Genomic DNA, 17,705 nt, shown 5'->3' on the forward strand with positions numbered 1-17,705 from the left:
ACCTGCTTTAACCAGTGGCATCAGACACTACGTTCCTTAGAATTAGAAATCCCATTTGATGAAACAAACTGTGACATGCACAAAAAGAAGACGTTTGTTTTTATTTTTCACTGCCAGCTTAAATTTTTCTACAATTTGCATGTTTGAGGGTTTTTTAATTGTATGTACTATGGTATAAACGGAAAGCATTTTGACATACAGAATTCAGAAGCACCTGCACCTTTCTGTTTCCATAGAGGTTTTGTGAACCTTCCCCATGACCCAAGGAAAGCAGGAGGCAGCATGTGCAGACCTGTAAATGGTTCATCTTTAAAATGTACATAAGTGGAACATTTAATAAAACCAGGGAAATGGATTTATAAACATGTGTTTTTCTTATGAAGAACTATTTAACTCTTGTGCTATCGTAATGCTTAATATAAAGTGCATCGCGGATCCTCGGCGCGGGCCGGGTCCCTCCGTGCTCGGCACGAGAGGTGGCGCGGGGTCGCTGAGCATGTCCTGAGGAAAGCCAGCGGTGGGTGGTCGGTCATTCGGTGTGTTTACATGTCATTAACACTCGAGGCAGAGCTCTGTCCCATTTTCACTTTGCAGCCCCTGGCCTGCCCCGGCCTCTGCGGTGGGGGCGATGGCACAACCTGCTCTCCCCATGAGGTTTGGTTTTTAAATAAAAGTCTGAGAAATCATTAATAAAATCCTCTCCTGAGTAAGTATTTTTGTTGTTTCTCTCGGGTAGTAGGAGCTGAAGCAGGGACGTTGGCGGAACTGGCATCAACTGCCCTGTTTCTGCTGTCACCCACAAGGGGCACTGGCCTGGAGCTGCATGGGGACAGCCAGACCCACCTGCAGCAGCGGGCACAGCACGAGCCCTTCTCCTCTCACTGGGGCAAATCTTAACCCTGACTTGTGCATTTAAACTAAGACCCAGCCAGCAAGTCCCAGCCAAGCCCAGAGCTAATCCCAGTCCCACAGGGAAACGCTTCAGTGATCCAAGCCTGCCCCTGGGAAACGTTCCTGAAGCAGACCCATGGCGACAGCGAGTGCTGCCGGCCCAGGGCTCACACATGCACTGGGACTGGGCCCACCAGGTCAGATATGGGCAGAGGATGGTGCCAGAACCTGTCAGGAAACAACAAAAGCCTTTTGCTCTTTTCTGCCCCTCTCCAGCAGAAATAAGGACTCATGGCTGCTGTTAACCATCACCTGTGGAACCAGGAGGCTTTCTGAGGTCAGTAGTTTTGGAGCATCCCCCAGACAGGATCCCAACCATAGCACAGACACAAAGCTTTGTCTTAACAGGTTTATTTCACTTCCAAAACAACCCAGAATCAGAGCTTCAAAAGGAGCATCAGATTTACAGCACATACAAAGGGTGGTAACGTGGACACAGCAGCCTGGCCAGCTCTCCAGGGGTCACTCGATGCCACTGCAAGAAGGGGTTTGTTAAGGGCAGGGTGGCACCAGCTGCACCAACACAATCAGCACTTCTGCTTCCATTGGGCAGTGCCAGTCAGTGACACAGGTTCTGGGCAAGCACGAAGGCAACAAAGCCTCGGTGCACCCACAAACGCACCCCATTCCCAAGGGACTTACGGGCCCTTATCCCATTCATTTTGTGCCAGCTTCAGACCGACGCTCGCGGGCGCGTTACCTGACCAGGTGAGCTATGTCCCAGTTGGCTTCCAGGGTCAGGGGTCCTTCCACCTCCACCCCTTTCTCCGTCGCGATAGCTACTTCATACTGAGGACAGGAAACACGGGCAGCGCTCAGGAAAGCCCGAATCCCAAGCCCAAACCCCAGCCCTGCGCGGCCACGCACTCACCCTGTTGAAGGACCGAGCGTCCCTGTAGTACAGAATCTTCATGCAACGCTCGATCAGGTCGCGGGCCTCCTCCTGCGTGAGGCTGGGTTTCTTCTCCAGGACTTCCCTCATCAGCGGCTGTGGGGATAAGAGAGTAAAAAACCCCCCGTGCTCAGCAGCTGCCGCCCAGAGCTGGGCTGAGCCAAGCGAGGGCCAACTCTACCTGAGCCAGGTACGCTCCGTAACCCGTCGCAAGCGTGGGGGCTTCGTAGGCGACGCCGAGCATGTCCACGTAACCCAGGAAGCTGATGGGAGAGAGCTGTGAGCGTTGAGGACGGACCCGGCTCCCAGCCAGAGAGCCCCCGGGGAAGGAGGTGCAGGAGCATCGCTCACCTCTCGCCGTTGTAGAAGCCTCCGATGACAACGGTGTTCCAGAGCGGGTTGATCTTGGACCTCCGGTTGTACATGACTCTTGTCAGCCAGGAATGAATGGCTTTCGGGCTGTAGCTGTGCCCGTCTCCCAGCAGCTCCTCATCGATCCTAATTCAGATGGGAATTTCACCCAACTAAAGCCCAGACACAGGCACCCTCCCACAGGCTGCTTTCAACCAGGACCTTACAGGGGGTGAATCAGCCAAAGGCCACGAGGAATCACTCAAACCGGCTCCCCCCGGTGCTCAGCAAGGAGCTGGCGAGGACATTGGTACCAAGGGGACTGCGCAGGGATTCCAGCCCGGTTTTATCCCTGCTCAGGGGACGCGTTTAACCCCGTTTCATCCCTCCGGAAGGCGGGAGGGAAGAGGACCGCGGCCCGCAGCAGTGCCCGGGGCCACTCACACCATCTGGTCGATGACCTGCGCCAGGTACTGGAAGTCGGCGTAGTCCCCCGAGGCTCCCAGCATGGTGGTGTCGTTCACCTTCAGCAGCCGGGAGATGCCGCGGAACCGGGCGAGGGAGCCGTAGGAGCCCATCATGTCGGCGGCGATGATCACGCCCCCGTCGAACTTCGCCCCCAGCACCGACGTGCCCGTCACCATGGGGCTCCTGCAGGCCCAACCATCAGCGCGCCCACCGCGGCCGCGCCTCCCGCCCAGCCCAGCCCGCGGAGCCCCCCGCTCACAGGGTGCCGGTGCGGGGCAGGACGCCCGCGGCGGGGCCGGGCGCGCAGGGGTCGTGCGCTTGCCCCGGGGCTCTGGGGCTGCTGACCCGGGGACCTATAGGGGCAGGGCCTGCTGGGAGCTTTCGTCTGGGTGAACCTTGACCTTTAGAAGCTCCTATAGGAGCTGGCACTGTGGGGCCCCTTGTGCTTGGCTTGTGCTCCACCCTATTGCAGTCCCCATAGGGGTGTCACCTGCCCTACAGCATGACCTATAAGGAGCCCTAGGCAGGTGAGGGGCCTGGGTTGTCCTTATTCTACCATCTACCTCCATCAGGGATCTGCTGTCCCCTATAGCCATGATGGGACCTGCCTTTACCTGGTCCCTGTGGGGTTGTCACTTCCATAAGGGATTTGCATTCCCCTTTGGAAGTTGTGTCTGCACAACAAGGCTTGTCCTTCGAGGAGAGGTCCCATAGCATCCCTCCATCGGGCCGCCGGCAACGGCTGCCACTGCTCCTCCTCATTAGTAGAGAGAGAACGAACCTGTGCCTTGTGTGAGGGGCAGGAGGGTGAGTGACATCCTGGAGCGGGGTAAAGCCTCTTGGACCTGGCGGGAGCAGGGAAGCAGCGGCAGCGCAGTGGCTGCTGCGGGCCGGGCTCAGCCCCTCCGTAACGTGGCACCTCCTGAAACTTTAATGCCAGGAGCTGCCCTACTTCGCTGCGCTCCCAGGGCTGTATTTTTAGCAGCCTGTTTAAATAAGACAGAGAAATCCAGGGCTTGGGTGTCGCCCCTGCTGCCATCTGACTGACTCCTTGCCTCTCGAGGTCCTGATGCACCAGGGATCGCTGCCTGCTCCCCATCCTCTGTCCCCTGTTACAGGCTTTTGTTTCAGAGGGTGTCTGCGGCTTGCTCCGGGCTGCCTTTGCTCCCTGACCAGTGGAGTTGGTTTGCAGTTGAGCTGTGTTTCCATCCCCATCCAAGGAGATAAGGTGCCGTTTGCTGATGGAGCCCCTCGCCCACTGCGTCGTGGCTGTGGTACTTGTAGCATCTTCCCCTCAGCATCTTCTGCCTTTGGGTGGGAGCTGCAGCATCACCCCTGAGGGTGCCGCCCCTCGGGTGGTGGTTTTGGGGTGCCCGAGGGATAGCGGGATGCTGGAGCTGGGTCTGGAACACCCAAGGAGATGGGGATGTGCACAGTGTGGGGTGAAACCAGAGCATCCGAGCCCTGCAGCACAGATCCGTGTTATGCTCCTGGGCCTCCTCCCTGCTCCCTGACGGTATTCCCCTGGGAAATACTTATCCTCGTGAGCCTGTGGGTCAAAATAATCCTGGTTTCAAACACAATTTGCCTAGAAACCACTAAACCAATGGGGCTGGTGCAGGGGTGAGCACGTTATGGTGTGGCCTGCGCCATGTCGGTGGTCACGGAGCACCGCACTAGGTGTGGTGATGGTTCTGGGTCTGACCCTGGGGCGCTGGGTCCCGCAGGAGGGGACGAGGCTTTTGGTTTCCGAAACCCGGCCCTGGGAGCGGCAGGGAACAGGATTTTCCAGTATCTGGGTTGATGATTAACCCCAGGGCTCTGCCTGCGGCTGGGCTGGGTTGAAGTGCGATGGAATTCGGTTCTTATCAGCTCCGGTGGGAGCCCCAGGGGCCATCCCCTGCAGAGTGACCCTCATCTCCCCCTGGACATCCCTCTTGCAGGCCCCGGCAGCGGCACGGTGCTGACATGAGCCGGTCCCTGTTGCATGATACCGGTGCCCTGGTTTCGGGTTCCCCCGGCCCGGACGCGGCTCACGTGTTTGGCCAAGGACTTATCGGGGTTTCGGGCTCCGGGGTTTGCAGGGGAGCAGGAACAGCCGGTCCGTGCCGGTGATGGGCAGGGGACAGGAACGGGTGCGCTGTCTGCACCGGAGATCAGCCCCGGACTTTGGCCAGGGCTGAGCAAGCAGCGCTGCGATGGGGCAGAGCTATGGGGAAACCGAACTGAGCTGTGCCATGAGCCAAAACCAGCGCGGCTGATGGAGGAGATGGGTCTGCCCCGGCGGCTGTTCCCCCGGTTGAGGCGCTGGCAGGGAGCGGAGCCGGGCAGAGCCCCGCTCGGCGTAGGAGCGCTTCCAGCACCGCCTGCTCATTGCAAAACAACTTTCTGGGTTAACGTCGGCGGCACAAAGGGCTCATTGTACCGCGGCCCCGGGCGAGCGGAGCTGGCCGCCGGCCATCGCGGCACCGCCGACCCGCAGCGCGATGCTGGAGCTGCGTGAACACCACAGAGCCCCCTCCTGCGGGTCAGGTCTCTGCCGGCCCTGCTCCTACCTTGGCTGGGTGCGGGACCCCCGCGGCTCGGTGCTGCTGTCACTGCCAGCCCGAGCCAGGGCAGGGGAAGGTGCGTTTGAGCGCGGTACAGGCCCTGGGGACAATAACCAGCCTATTCTTAGCCCTGATTTTCCATCCTGCCTGCTTCCAGGCTCCTTCCCTGTGGTTTCCAGTGAAACCCCCTCCTGGGGCTGTGTTTCCAGCCTGGGGCTGGGTGTTGCTCTCCCACACAGGAATGTGATCTGGCTTCAGCCTTTTATCTGCAAGCTGGAGCCCTTCCAGAAGGAGGGAGGCATTCCTGGCTGCTGACCAGCCGGGCCTGGCTCACCTGCCTCCTCCCAGCTCCCCAAATGCTGCCAGAGCTCCCCAAAGCCAGGAGCGGAGCCGCACCTCGAGCCGGTGCAAATCCTGTTCTCCGTGGGCCGGGCTGTGCCAGTTGGGCTTGAGCCCAGCGACGTCCCCGGCCGCATCCGGCGCTGTGGTTCCTCGCCACCTGCTTCCCGGCCGTGCCAGGGCGGGTGCTGGGGCTGAGCCGTGTCCTGTGCCGGCGGTGGCGATGCGATGCTGCGCTGTTGCTGTGATGCTGTCATGGTGCCGTGGTGCTGCGCCACCCCGCACCACCCATCCAAAGGTCTTGTCCAGGCGGGTGCTGCGCCCAGGGCTCCCGGTTCCCACCCCGATAACGGCGGGGCTGAGCCCTCTCCCTCATCACCCGCTGCACTTTGGACACAGCAGCCGTGGAACGTTCCGAATCCTGCTGCCGAAACCCGCTCCCTCTGCTCAGTTCCCTCCTGCAGGTTGGTGCTGTCCTGCTCCTCCCAGACTTCCATCCCCACGCTCGGAGGGGACAGCACTGATGGGATTTGCCTCAGGGGCTCTCGCTGCAGGATCAGGGGGTGTTTAGAGGCTGGTGTCTGTGGCTGATCTCGTTAGCACTGGGCAGGGATAATGAACTCACAGAGCGGGCTCTTCTCCGGTCCCCTGCGCTCTCTCCTGGGCTCCGTTGCCTCTGAAGTGAGGAGCTGGTCCCTGCCTGCGCTGCCCTCGCTGCCGGCTCTGGGGAGGGATGCAGGAGACCCCGAGGTGACCCTGGCAAATGGAGGAGCCGCAGGGGCTGCCCCTGCCGAGCTTGGCCGGGGCACGGGAGCAGACGGCGGCGGTGGGGAGCTGGCGGGGCCGGGGAAGCAAATGCTCGTCCTTCCTGCACAGCACCCGCTGCTGCTCCGGACCCGGCATCCCCAGTGCCTCTTGTCCCCCGAGCGGGAAGCTGCGTCCCACGGCACTGGAGCTCCGGCTTCTTCCCTGGGGTGGGCACGAGGGATGTGGGGGGGCTCGTGGCCGATGTCAGAGAGCCAAGGTGCGCCTGGCATCCTGCTGCACCATCCGCATTCGAGCTCCATCCCTGCCTGCTTCCCGCTGTGGGCTGGGGCAGCTTTTGGGGGCGATGTGTGGAGCTGAGCTGGAAGCCGGGGGCTTTGGGTTTGTTTCGGTGTTTCCCTCCAAGAGCAGGATGTGTTTAAGCATCTCCCCGCCTGCCTCGGGGTCACTTCGTGTCCCGGGGTCCTCCTAGGACACCCTCCTGGGTGCAAGCTGAGAGCTCAGTACCTCGTGTTGCTCCCAGCATCCAGTTTATTTACAGCAGAGAAAAGGAGCTGCTGCTGATCCTGATGCTCGGGGCGATGCTGCGGAGTTTAGGGGCTGATCTGGGGCTTTTCCATCATTTAACCCCTCCCAGGTGCCTGTAGAGGAGCTCACCCCCCCCCCCGCATCCTCTGCTCCTGCCGGTCTCCTGCTGGTCAGCATCGCCCTGGGAGCTGCCGGGGCCGAGGGGGAGGGTTACATCACGCTGTTCCCAATATGTCACTGCTCATATCTGTCCCCTCCCCACGGGACCGGGTGGCTGCCCCGGCCGCAGGCGCTGGGGTGATGCTGAGGGACGCCCGAGCTCCGGCTGCAGCGCGGCTGCGGCGTTCCGCAGGGGCTGGGAAGCAGCGGGAGCCGAGCCCGGCTGCGGAGCCCGGCTGGGATCACTGCCTGCGATCGCTGCCTGCCCTCTGCATCCCCGGGGTCCTGCGGGCGAGCAGCAGCGCGTGGTGAGGGTCCGGCCGCCGATGCTGCGTGTGGAGAGGGGGGTTTTGCTCTCCCTGCCCTCCCCAGCGTCCCCCCCCCCGCGAGCGGCTGGCACAGCAAACCTTGTCCCCATCCTGTCCTGGGGACGCTGCAGCGCTGGCACCGGTGTCCTCTGGCACTCGTCCTCATGGGAAAGCGCTGCCAGACACTCGCTGGGCACCGTCTTGGATCCGAGGATAACACTGTCCCCTCTCTCCCCTCCCAGGACCGCGGTGCTGAGCCCTGGGGATGGAGCGGCCGGCGGGTGCGGCAACGGCAGAGAAGCAGAGCCCGGTGGACTACGGCGTCCAGATCCGCTTCATTAACGACCTGCAGGAGCCCCGGAGACCCCCGAAGGCACGAGCAAAGCCCGGCTCCTACGGGGTGGCCGTGAGGGTGCAGGGCATCGCCGGGCAGCCCTTCGTGGTCCTCAACAGCGGCGAGAAGGGCAGCGACTCCTTCGGGGTGCAGATCAAGAGCGACGGCTCCTACCCGACCCCCGCCGCCGGCCCCTGGCCCTCCGGCTCCATCAGCTCCGACTCGGACCTGCCGGAGAACCCCTATGGCGGGCGGCAGCCGCGGCACGGCTCCTCCTACAGCACCTCGGATGAGGAGCCGAGCGGCGCCCCGGCCCCCCGGCAGGAGCCCAAACCTCTGCCGGGCAAGCGGCTGCCCCGGGAGGAGCTGCGGAGGACCCAGTCCCACGGGGATCTGCTCCTGGCCGCTGCGGATGAGCCCTCCGGTGCCGGCGCTCCCCGCAGCAGCGGCCCCCGGCAGCACTGGGCTCTGGCCGGCGGCAAGAGCAGCAGCTTGTTGAACATCGCACCGGAGCGGAGCAAAGCCCCCGGCTCGAGGGCTGTGGCCAAGGACCCGTCCTCAGACACGGAGGTTGCGGTGGCCGCCGGCAGCAGCGATGTGGACACCAAACCCCTCTCCTCGGTGGATTCGCTCATCAGCAAATTCGACGGGAAGGGGCAGCAGCAGCGAGGGCGCGCAGCCAGGAGGGGCCGGGTGCCCTCGGAGGAGAGGAAGCGCTCGCAGAGCCTGGACAGCCGCATCTCGCACCGCGATGTGCTGGATGCCAGGGAGCTGAGCAGCGCCCAGCGCCAGGCCGGTAGCGCTCGCCCGCAGCCCTCGGCGCCCACCGGCAGCCTGAGGCGCCCGAGCGGAGCCGCGGGGATGGAGGATGCAGGGGTGAGGATCCAGCGGGTGAACCGGGGCGTGGAGGAGCCGGCGGTTGAGCGGCTGCAGAGCAAAGCCCAGGCAGAGCTGCAGGTACCGGGGCGCTGGATCCTGCTTGGACCGCAGGGTAGCAAGCTCCTTAGCTGAGGGGACACCAGCACCAGGGCGAGCACCAGCATCCTCCGGAGCAGCAGAACCTAGGGGGCTGTGGGGGGAAGTCGTGTCCCGGCCAGAGCTGAGCCTTTTCATCCCTCACGGCAGCTCAAATCCACCCCAGACCTGCTGAGGGACCAGCGGGAGGTCGCCCAGCCCGGCAGCAGCGAGTACCCCAAGGAGCTCATCTACAGCATCCTGAAGGAGGGGTGAGCCCCCGAAGCCCAGCCGGGTGCCCCCATTGCTCCGTGCCCCTTTTCCAAAGCCCCAGTGAGCTGCGGCTGGGATGCTGGGGGGTGGTTTGGGAGCTGGATGCCGCCGCAGCCAGTTGGTGCTCAGGATTCTGGGGCAGCGCTGGGGATGTCCCCTGGCTCGGGAGTCTTCCTGCTCCATCCTCCCTTCCACAAACTCTTCCCCCCACTCTGACACGCACAGGAGCAGTGAGAGTGAGATCTCCCTCAAGAGGAAAACTACCCGGCTGCTTGAGAAGATGCAGGAGCTGGCGGTGAGCGGGGACCGTTCCTGTGCTGCTCCCTGCTCACAGGGGAGACCAGTCCCCAAACCCGACCGGGGTCTCCCACCCTCCTGGGGCTGCATCCCAATGTGCCGGGGACAGGACCCGGCAGGAGGTGGTTGGGGACCGAGCAGTGGCCCCCAAACCCACTGAGTGAGCCCGGGGGGGGGTGTGTGTGGGGGGTGTCTCTCCAGGCACCTGCAAAGGACGAGGCGTGTTCCCAGCCCCTGCACAGAGACTTGGCCAGGAAGGTGGAGGAGCTGCAGGAGAAGCTCGACGAGGAAACCAAGGTGAAGCCAGGCAGAAGGTTGGGAGGCCTGGGAGGGACACGGGGTTGCAGCTTGCATCTTGGCAGGGGGGAATGCGATGAGTCCTTGCTCCAAGCCCCTTTCACTTGGTCTTTGGTGCCCACGGGAGACCAAAACTCCTCCTGATCTGATTTAGACCCCACTGCGGTGTCTCGGGGTGCTGGGGGAGATGCTGAGGAGGGGAGGGGGACAGGGAGAGTCGCTGCAGTCCCTGCCCCGGGTGTGAGGGGGGGCACATAACCGATGTCCTTCCTCCTGCAGCTCCGCCAGAAGCTGGAACTGCCCCGGGAGCCGGCGCGGGGCGCTCCCGCTCGGGCGCAGGAGGCTGAAGGGGAGATCCAGCGCCTGCGGGCGGCCCTGGAGCAGAGAAACCAGGAGCTGCAGAGGAGTTTGCAAGAGTAAGAGCGGCGTCCGCAGCGCCCCAGGGCTGGGGACACGCAAGGATGTGGGGATGCGGGTGGAGGGTGGGGAGGTTTGGAGATGCAGAGGGGCTGGGGGAGCGCAGGGCTGCCACCACTGCTGTCCCCGTCCCCTTTGACACGCTGGGACAAGCTCACGGGCGGGTGCTGCAGCCCCTTTGGGGGCCGGTCTCAAGGGGAGAGCGGTTCCCTGCCGGGCTGTGAAGGGCCTGCGCTGCCCTCCAGGCTCAGCGAGGTGAAAACAGCCAAGGAGCAGGCGGAGGCTCAGCTGGGCGACTGCGAGGAGCGGCTGCTGGCCACGACCCGGGAGCTCGACCGCTTGCGCAAGGGCTCCGGCGCGGCCCCAGCCACCGAAGCCCTGTACAAGGTAACTGCGATGGCTGCGCTGGGGTGTGAGCATCCCCCTGTGCCGCTTCGCTGCCCTCACCAACCCCGCTGTCACCTTAACCAGGAGCTGCTGGAGACCAGGGAGGAGCTGGAGGAGGCCCTGAGCTCCAGGCAGCGCCAGGAGGAGCAGCTGCGGCTGCGGGAGCGGGAGCTGACGGCGCTGAAGGGAGCCCTCAAGGAGGAGGTGGCCAGTCACGACAAGGAGCTGGACCGCGTCCGGCAGCAGTACCAGAGCGACATGGACCAGCTGCGGCGCAGCATGGAGGACATCTCACAGGTCCACGGGGACAGGGACTTGGCTGGGAGCTGGTGACTTTGAACGCCCCTTTTAAATGGTCCTGCTCTGGAAATGGGATTTGTGTCCTGCCCCAAACGCACCCCAATTGGAGCATCGCTCTGCCCCAGCTCTCGCATCTCATGCCCCCAGCACCATTGGAGCATCCCATGAGGATGCCGCTCTGAGGGTGAGCGTGCTCCATGCTTCAATCCAGGATCAAGCCAACCTGGAGTCTGAGAGGCAGAAGATCAACACCGTGGTGAGGAACCTGCAGCGGGAGCTGGAGGAGAGCACAGAGGAGACAGGGCACTGGCGGGACATGTTCCAGAAGAACAAGGACGAGCTCCGCAGCACCAAGCAGGAGTAAGTGCTGAGGCTGTGGCTGCTGGAGGCGTGAGCAGCTTTTGGGGAGGTCCAGCCACTCACCACCATCAGGATCGTTGCTTCAGACCCCATGAAAATGGGTTGGGAGCTGGGATGGGGCTGGTTCTCCTCCTCCTCCCTGAGCATGTGGGGGTAGAAAGGTGATGTCCAAGCCAGGTGCTGCTCTCCAGGCATGCTGGGACCTGGGAAGAGGGCTGTGGGACAGGAGGGCACAGGGCTGGGTTTGGGCAGCCATGGCCTCCTCCTGCCCCTCTCCAGGCTGCTGCAGGTGAAGCTGGAGCGTGAGGAGTTTGAGGAGGAGCTGCGGGAGCTGCGGGAGCGCTTGGCGGCCGCCCGGGAGGACGCAGAGCAGGCGCGGAGCAGCGCGGTGGATCCCAGTGCGCTGGAGGCGCTCCGGAAGGTGGGTGCCGAGCGGGGAGGCACCAGGGCCTGCACCCAGCGCCAATGGCCCTGGTTGCCCATCTCCTCTGTCCCAGGAGCTGCGGCAGGCGCGGGAGGCGCAGCGGGAGCTGACGGCAGAGAAGCAGAGCCAGGAGGAGCTCCTGCGGCAGCGGGAGCAGGAGCTGGCGGCGCTGAAGGGCACCATGCGGGAGGAGGCCAGCAGCCGCGATGGGGAGCTGGAGCGGTACCGCAGAGACCTGCGGCACCTCCAGGAGGAGCGGGATGAGGCCGCCAAGGTGAGCGCTGGGGAAAGGGCTTTGTGCCCACCCAGCCATGAGCCAAGGGGTGATCGTGGCTGTGGGATGCTCGCTGCACCTTCCTGCAAGCCATGGCAATCCCACAGCCCCTGATCCGCGTACTGGCGGCTCCTTCCAATGGAAGTGAACCCAAACCGGCCCCTAAGACCCCCTGGCTGAACGCCTGACCCCTGGTCCACCCCACACCGTGGCTGCGTTGCAGGCAAAGGCGTCCCTGGAGAGCACGCAGGAGGAGTTGGAGCAGGCAAGGAAGACGGTGGAGTCCACTCTGCGGGAGGTGCAGGAGCAGAACGATGACCTGAGGAGGAAGGTCCTGGGGATGGAGTCGCAGCTGAAGGAGTATGAACGCATGGGCGAGAGCTGGGAGGGCTCCCAGACATGGCTCAAGGAGAAGGTCACCAAACTGGAGGTACTGGGGCTGCAGCCATGCCTGAGCTGCCCCGCGCCGTTCCCGTGCCACGGGAAGGAGCTTGAAGAGCTCTCTCCTTGCAGGCAGAGCGCAGGCAGATGGAGGATTCCCTGGGTGAAGCCACGGAGCGGGAGCAGGAGCTGCTGCTGGCCAAGCGCTCGCTGGAGACCCGCCTGGAGGAGGCACAGCGGAGCCTGGCCCGGCTGGCGCAGGAGCACCAGGAGCTGAGCGCATCCTACCAGGACGAGCAGCGGCAGAAGGAGCAGCTCAAGCACGCCAAGAGCGAGCTGGAGGAGCAGAAGCGTCTGCTCGACCGCACCACGGAGAAGCTGAACAAAGAGGTTGGTGCCTCCGGGGCTGCTCACACCCCCAGGACCCCTGTTCCATGGGGCATCGTGTGCCGTGACACCCAGCCCCTGTGGGTCAGGGCCTCTGAGATGCCCCTGCTCGGTTAGGAGAGCGATTCAGGACTTTGGGCATGGATCTGGTTTCCCCATGGAGCCAGTTAGGATCAATCCTTCCCAGATGTCCCAGGAGGCTCCATAAAATCACACTGTCCCCAGGGATCAGCATCCCCTGGTGTCCCAGGGCCCTGTTGTCTCCTGCTCCTTCCCAAGCAGCTTCTGCAAAAGGCCGGTGCCTGCTGAGAGCCTGGGGTCCTTTGATCTGCTCTGCAGGGCTTGCACCCCTTACCATGAGCCTATGGGGCAGAAATGTCCCCCCCAGCCCCATGCCCGCAGGGATCTTCCCCCACCTCAAGTCCCGTCAGCTCAGGCTGGGGGCAGAGGCTGGTCCCCAGCTCCTGAGCTGTCCGCGCTCCGCCGCAGCTGGAGCAGATGACGGTGGAGTCGCAGAGCTCGCTGAGTGTGCTCAAGTCACAGCTGGAGGAGTTCAAGGAGAAGTCACGGAAGGAGATCACCGACTCCCAAAAACAAGCCAAGGATCGGGGCGCCGAGGTGGAGAAGATGCAGTTCAGCATGGGGCGGCTGCAGGACGAGGTATGGGCGAGGGCTGGTGCGTTGTGAGCCCCCCGCACCATCCTCTCCATCCCTCGGTGGGGACACCTCAGATGGGGGCACCTCTTCCCCACAGGTTGCCCGGCTGAAGCAGGCGCTGCAGGACAGCCAGGCCGAGCGGGAGAGCGTGGTGCTGGACAAGGAGGTGCTGCTCCAGCGCCTGCACAACCTCGAGCAGGAGATGGAGTCCAAGAGGCGCTCGCAGGACGATCGCTCGCGGCACGTCAAGGCGCTGGAGGTGTGGGGAGCAGCGCTCAGCGGCTCCCCCCGGGGCTGCAGTGCTCAGCGCTGACAGCAGTGGGCAGAGCTGGCCCAGGCATCCCTGGGCCGCTGCAGGGCTTGGTCCGTAGCCGGCAGAGCTCGTAGCGATGTTTGGGCTCTATCCGGCGCTTCCCTGCGGCTCCGCTCACCGCAGGAGGTTGTTTTGTGGGTAGTTGCCCCGCAGCGGGGTGATGGGTGCGCAGGGGTCCGCACAGCATCAAGCTGCCGTGTCTAATGTCCCTTTACCCTGCCGCCAGGGCTGTGCTGGAGCCCCCCGGGCCGGTTGGGTTCTGTTGGACTGGAAGTGTTGTGGGAGCAAAGCCCCATTCCTCCAGCATTCCCAGCGCTGGCCTGAGCCCGCAGGGACCCTGAGGCCCCACTGATTCCTCTGCTCCCATCTCCTGGCAGGAAAAGTCCAAGCGCCTGGAGGTGGAGCTGGACGAGGAGCGGAGCACAGTGGAGCTGCTGACAGAGAGGGTCAACCGGAGCAGAGACCAGGTAGGGCAGACGTTGCCGCCCCGATCCTGGCTGGGGCAGTGCCAGAGCCGCTGGCACAACAGCACCGGCTACAAGTGGTCACCGGAGTTAAACCCCCATTAATGAGTCATTAGCAAGGAGCCTGTCCCCGAGCACAACCGAGGTGACGGGGGCAGACAAGCTGGTTCGGGTGTGAGCGGAAATGACAGGAGCTTGGCACAAGGCAGCGGTGCCCAGAGCAGGGCGGGAGGCTCTGTTGGTGCAGGAAGCTCAGAGGCTGCCTCCCTCTTAACCCCCGTGCCTATTGCCCTCAAAGCCGGAGCCCGTGCTGGAGCTCTGAGGGGCACCGGGATTTGCCTGGATCCCAGAACCTGCGCTTCCAGTCTGTCCCCCTCCTGCCCCACAGTGCCTGGGGCTGGGAGGGGATTCCCACCCCCCACACTATGGCAAGCTGGGAAAGGGGTGGGTTTCCCATTTTTTCCATCTGAAAGAGGGGCACATCCCAGGGGAGACTTCCTGTGAGTCTTGGATGTGTCTGAAGCGCATGAGCTGTGGAGCCAGGGATGATGTGCATGAAACCGCTGCTGGGGTCATGCTTGCAATGGCTCTTGGGGCTGCTCGAATAACACTCGAGCCGGTTTCCATATGAACTCCCCTTCCCTTCGCTTTGAAACAACGCACCAAGCTGCGTGTTCCACCTTGGTCAACCCAGGAGAGGCCCCTGGGGCTGTTCTGGTTTTGCTGCACCAGTGGATCCAACCCATTCCTGCCCCCGCAGGGCTGGGAGCGCAGCCGGGTCCCCGCATCCCAGTCCAACCAGTTTAAACCCTCCAGCAGAACATCCCAGCCCTCGTCCCGGGCCGGTCGCCAGAGTGGTGGTAACTTAGGAAGGAACCAAAATCCACTCGCTGCGGGTTCTGGTGATGCCGATCGTGGCTGCGTGCGTGGGAATGGGTGCGATGAGTCTGCCTGTGCTCTGCGGTGCTGCTGGCATTGGGGGGGGGGGGGAATTGCAGTGGCCTCGAAGGATGCAGCAGAACCAACCTGTGCCCTGTCCTTGTCCCCAGATGGAGCAGCTGCGGGCAGAGCTGCTGCAGGAGCGCTCCAGCCGCCAGGACCTGGAGTGTGACAAGGTCTCGCTGGAGAGGCAGGTATGGCTGAGACACAGGGGCCACGGGACAGCAGAGGGATGATGCAGGGCAAAGCGCCTCCATCCATCCCTGCTCCTCCCTAGAGCGCCTCTGAGAAAGGGGCTGTGTTCCCAAGGAGCTTTTCCTGCTGTTTTCCCTGTACCTTGCTCTGGATACAGCCCACCCCACCCTCCCTGGTCCCATCATTCCCTGATGGGGACGGCTCTGGGGGGGGTTTCTCCTGCAGAACAAGGAGCTGAAGAGCCGCCTGGCCAGCTCGGAGGGGTTGCAGAAGCCCAGCAGCAACATCTCACATTTGGAGGCGCAGGTGGAGGAGCTGCAGGACAAGCTGCAGGCGGAGGAGAGGTACTGGCCATGGAGACCTCAGCCTCGGGGGGGGGTTCCTTGCCATCGCTGGGTGCCCTCCCCACCCACTGCCTCCCCGCAGGGAGAAGAGCATCCTGTTGTCCTCCAACCGCAAGCTGGAGAGGAAGGTGAAGGAGCTGACCATCCAGATCGATGACGAGCGGCAGAACGTCAGCAACCAGAAGGACCAGGTGAGTGGCGGATGGGAGACCTCGGCTGCCCCTCGTCTTCAGGACCCCCCCTTGGGTGCTTGCCCTGCACCAGCCATCCTCATCCCACGGGAATTGCCCTTTCCATGCAGCTGAGCCTGCGGGTGAAGGCCCTGAAGCGTCAAGTAGATGAGGCAGAGGAGGAGATTGAGCGGCTGGAGGGCGCCCGCAAGAAGGCGCAGCGGGAGCTGGAGGAGCAGCATGAGCTCAACGAGCAGCTCCAGAACCGCATCAAGGCGCTGGAGAAGGAGGCTTGGTAGGGGCCGTGGTGCTGGAGGAGGGTCCCAGCCCTGTCCCCAGGCTGGGGCTCAGCTCTTTTCTCCATCCCCAGGCGCAAAGCCGCCCGCTCGGCCGCTGATTCCTCGCTGCAAGACGATCAGCTCAGCTCGGACGAGGAGTTCGACAGCGCCTACGGGCCCTCCTCCATCGCCTCGCTGCTCAATGAGGCCAACCTCCAGACCAGCTCCTGCTGATGCCACCAGCTCTCCCACAGCCTGGAGCCCCAGAGCTGGGCAATGGGGTGGCCAAGGATGCTGCTGCTCCATGCAGAAACTCTTCTAACACCAATGACAGGAAGGCAAAGCGGTGGCTGGGGAGTCCCCCCAGTCACTCTCTTGACTCTTCATCTTCATACGGGTCTCAGGGTGCATTTGCACTGTGGCTTTTTGTCAGTGGGGAGCTGCTCCCCACAGCCGGGGTGCCCCTCGGTGCCTGGGTCCGGCCAGGGGGGTGCTGAGGGCATCCTGGGTTGTTTTTATAGGCAATTGCCCCTCATCCCCCGCTGCCTTTTCCCTCCCCACCTGGGGTTTTAAATAAAACCGCGTGGTTGAAGGCCTGTGGCTCATCACCCATCAGGGCTGGGGCACGGCGCAGGCTGCGGCACACGGGGCTCTGTGCCACCGGGGCCCTGCCCGGCTCGGGGCATGCAGCTCCTTCCCCGCTCCGCTGGATCTGGCCTAGAGATAAATCCTCGTTATCGCTAATTACAACGGATGGGAGTCCTGCCAACTGCTAATTAGTGCCATTGCCGTGATTGGCAGGTGGTTACCGCAGTTCCCCTCCGTGACCTCGAGCTGGCTCCATCCTGAGCCAGCGCCGGGCTGGGCTGGGGCCAGGGCTCCCGCCCGCCTCATTGCTGCTGCCTGAGTTTCCCCACCTGCACCCCGGTGATGTTTCACCGGGATGGAGCTGGCAGGGCCACGTGCGGTGGTGACACCAGGGACACCCTCGTCCCCTCTTGGCTCCTGTCTCTGCATCACCACCGCCCAGGGCCGTGCCCAGCGCTGGGCTCCGCGCCCACGGCGTCCCCGCTGCGGCTAAGCCGGGCCGGCACAACCGGTTCTGCCCTCGGCTCCTCCCGGACACGTGTGTTGGAGCCCAGGTCAACCGCGGTCCCCACCCTGTGCCTCAGTGTCCCCAGGGATGGGGCTCCTGGGCCCCGGCTCGCCCCCCTCCCCGGGGCGCTGCAGTGGGGAAGGGGCTGCAGGTGCCCAAGGGGAGGTGCCGGCTCCCATGGCTGAGTGTGACCCACATCGACCGGTGCTGGTTCTGCCCCCAGCCCCAAGGCAGTGACCCTCTCAGCCTGCGGTGCCTCCCGCTGCCCCAGCCCTCCGGACAAGGTGTCTGCACCCCGGAGCTGCAGCGTGGCCCCAGCTCGGCCCCGGTGACCGCGCAAGGGCTGGGGCTGGCGGTGAACTTGAGGCCGGCTGAGCTCATCACACTGCTATGTGGCAATTAGTGCCCGCAGAGGCGGCCGCCAGCACGCCCAGGCTGCCCGCCCTGGCACAGGGGCACCGGCACAGGCAAGGGGTCACAGCACCCACCGGGCCCGACCGCGGTGTGCGGCTGGGTGGCATCACCCCCATACCTCCTGCCGGCACCTCCCTCAAGCAAAGGGGAAGCAAATCCTGGCACAGTTTCGGGCACCACAGCACAGCTGGGCACAGCTCGGCGCAGCATCCCACCACTTGGCACTGCCGGGCACGCACCGGCTTGGGTTTGGCAGAACCCGGCTGGGGCTTGGCAGGGCTTGATGTGGCTTTGGGTTGCCTTTGGGATGGCTTTGGCACAGCTTTGGCTTGGCTTTGGGTTGCCTTGGGGATGGTTTTGGCACAGCTTTGGTTGCCTTTGGCCCGGCTCACGGTGCCCGGTCACGGTCCGGGGATGGTCCCAGGGCGAAGGGGCGTGGC

The 17,705-nt window shown here is 63.7% G+C and overlaps 2 protein-coding genes across 4 annotated transcripts; one reads left to right on the forward strand and one right to left on the reverse strand.

The window, feature by feature from the left end:
- Positions 1-1,286: 1,286 nt before the first annotated feature.
- Positions 1,287-2,974, reverse strand: PSMB4 (proteasome 20S subunit beta 4). Its single transcript, XM_057397964.1, has 7 exons — positions 2,922-2,974; positions 2,639-2,845; positions 2,195-2,341; positions 2,025-2,106; positions 1,823-1,939; positions 1,652-1,740; positions 1,287-1,426 (listed from the first exon to the last, which is right to left on the reverse strand). Exons 2-7 carry the CDS (start codon positions 2,836-2,838, stop codon positions 1,414-1,416), a joined length of 648 nt encoding a protein of 215 aa, XP_057253947.1. The 5' UTR covers positions 2,839-2,845; positions 2,922-2,974; the 3' UTR covers positions 1,287-1,413.
- A 472-nt stretch (positions 2,975-3,446) lies between these two features.
- CGN (cingulin) lies at positions 3,447-16,010 on the forward strand. Of its 3 annotated transcripts, none has more exons than XM_057397962.1 (21): positions 3,447-3,469; positions 7,553-8,601; positions 8,770-8,870; positions 9,097-9,166; positions 9,370-9,465; positions 9,745-9,881; positions 10,128-10,269; positions 10,354-10,566; positions 10,781-10,929; positions 11,209-11,350; positions 11,427-11,627; positions 11,851-12,057; positions 12,141-12,398; positions 12,885-13,055; positions 13,150-13,311; positions 13,743-13,832; positions 14,879-14,962; positions 15,189-15,307; positions 15,390-15,498; positions 15,609-15,772; positions 15,848-16,010. In XM_057397962.1, exons 2-21 carry the CDS (start codon positions 7,576-7,578, stop codon positions 15,987-15,989), a joined length of 3,783 nt encoding a protein of 1,260 aa, XP_057253945.1. In that variant the 5' UTR covers positions 3,447-3,469; positions 7,553-7,575; the 3' UTR covers positions 15,990-16,010. The 3 variants fall into 3 exon arrangements, with proteins under 3 accessions (XP_057253945.1, XP_057253944.1, XP_057253943.1); XM_057397961.1 differs by lacking the exon at positions 3,447-3,469 and adding an exon at positions 5,992-6,014; XM_057397960.1 differs by lacking the exon at positions 3,447-3,469 and adding an exon at positions 7,092-7,310.
- Positions 16,011-17,705: the final 1,695 nt, after the last annotated feature.

The sequence above is a fragment of the Pezoporus wallicus genome, unplaced genomic scaffold (assembly GCF_028554395.1).
Source record: "Pezoporus wallicus isolate ANWC-B61680 ecotype Strahan unplaced genomic scaffold, APGP_CSIRO_Pwel_v1 contig_10380, whole genome shotgun sequence".
NCBI lineage: Eukaryota > Metazoa > Chordata > Aves > Psittaciformes > Psittacidae > Pezoporus > Pezoporus wallicus.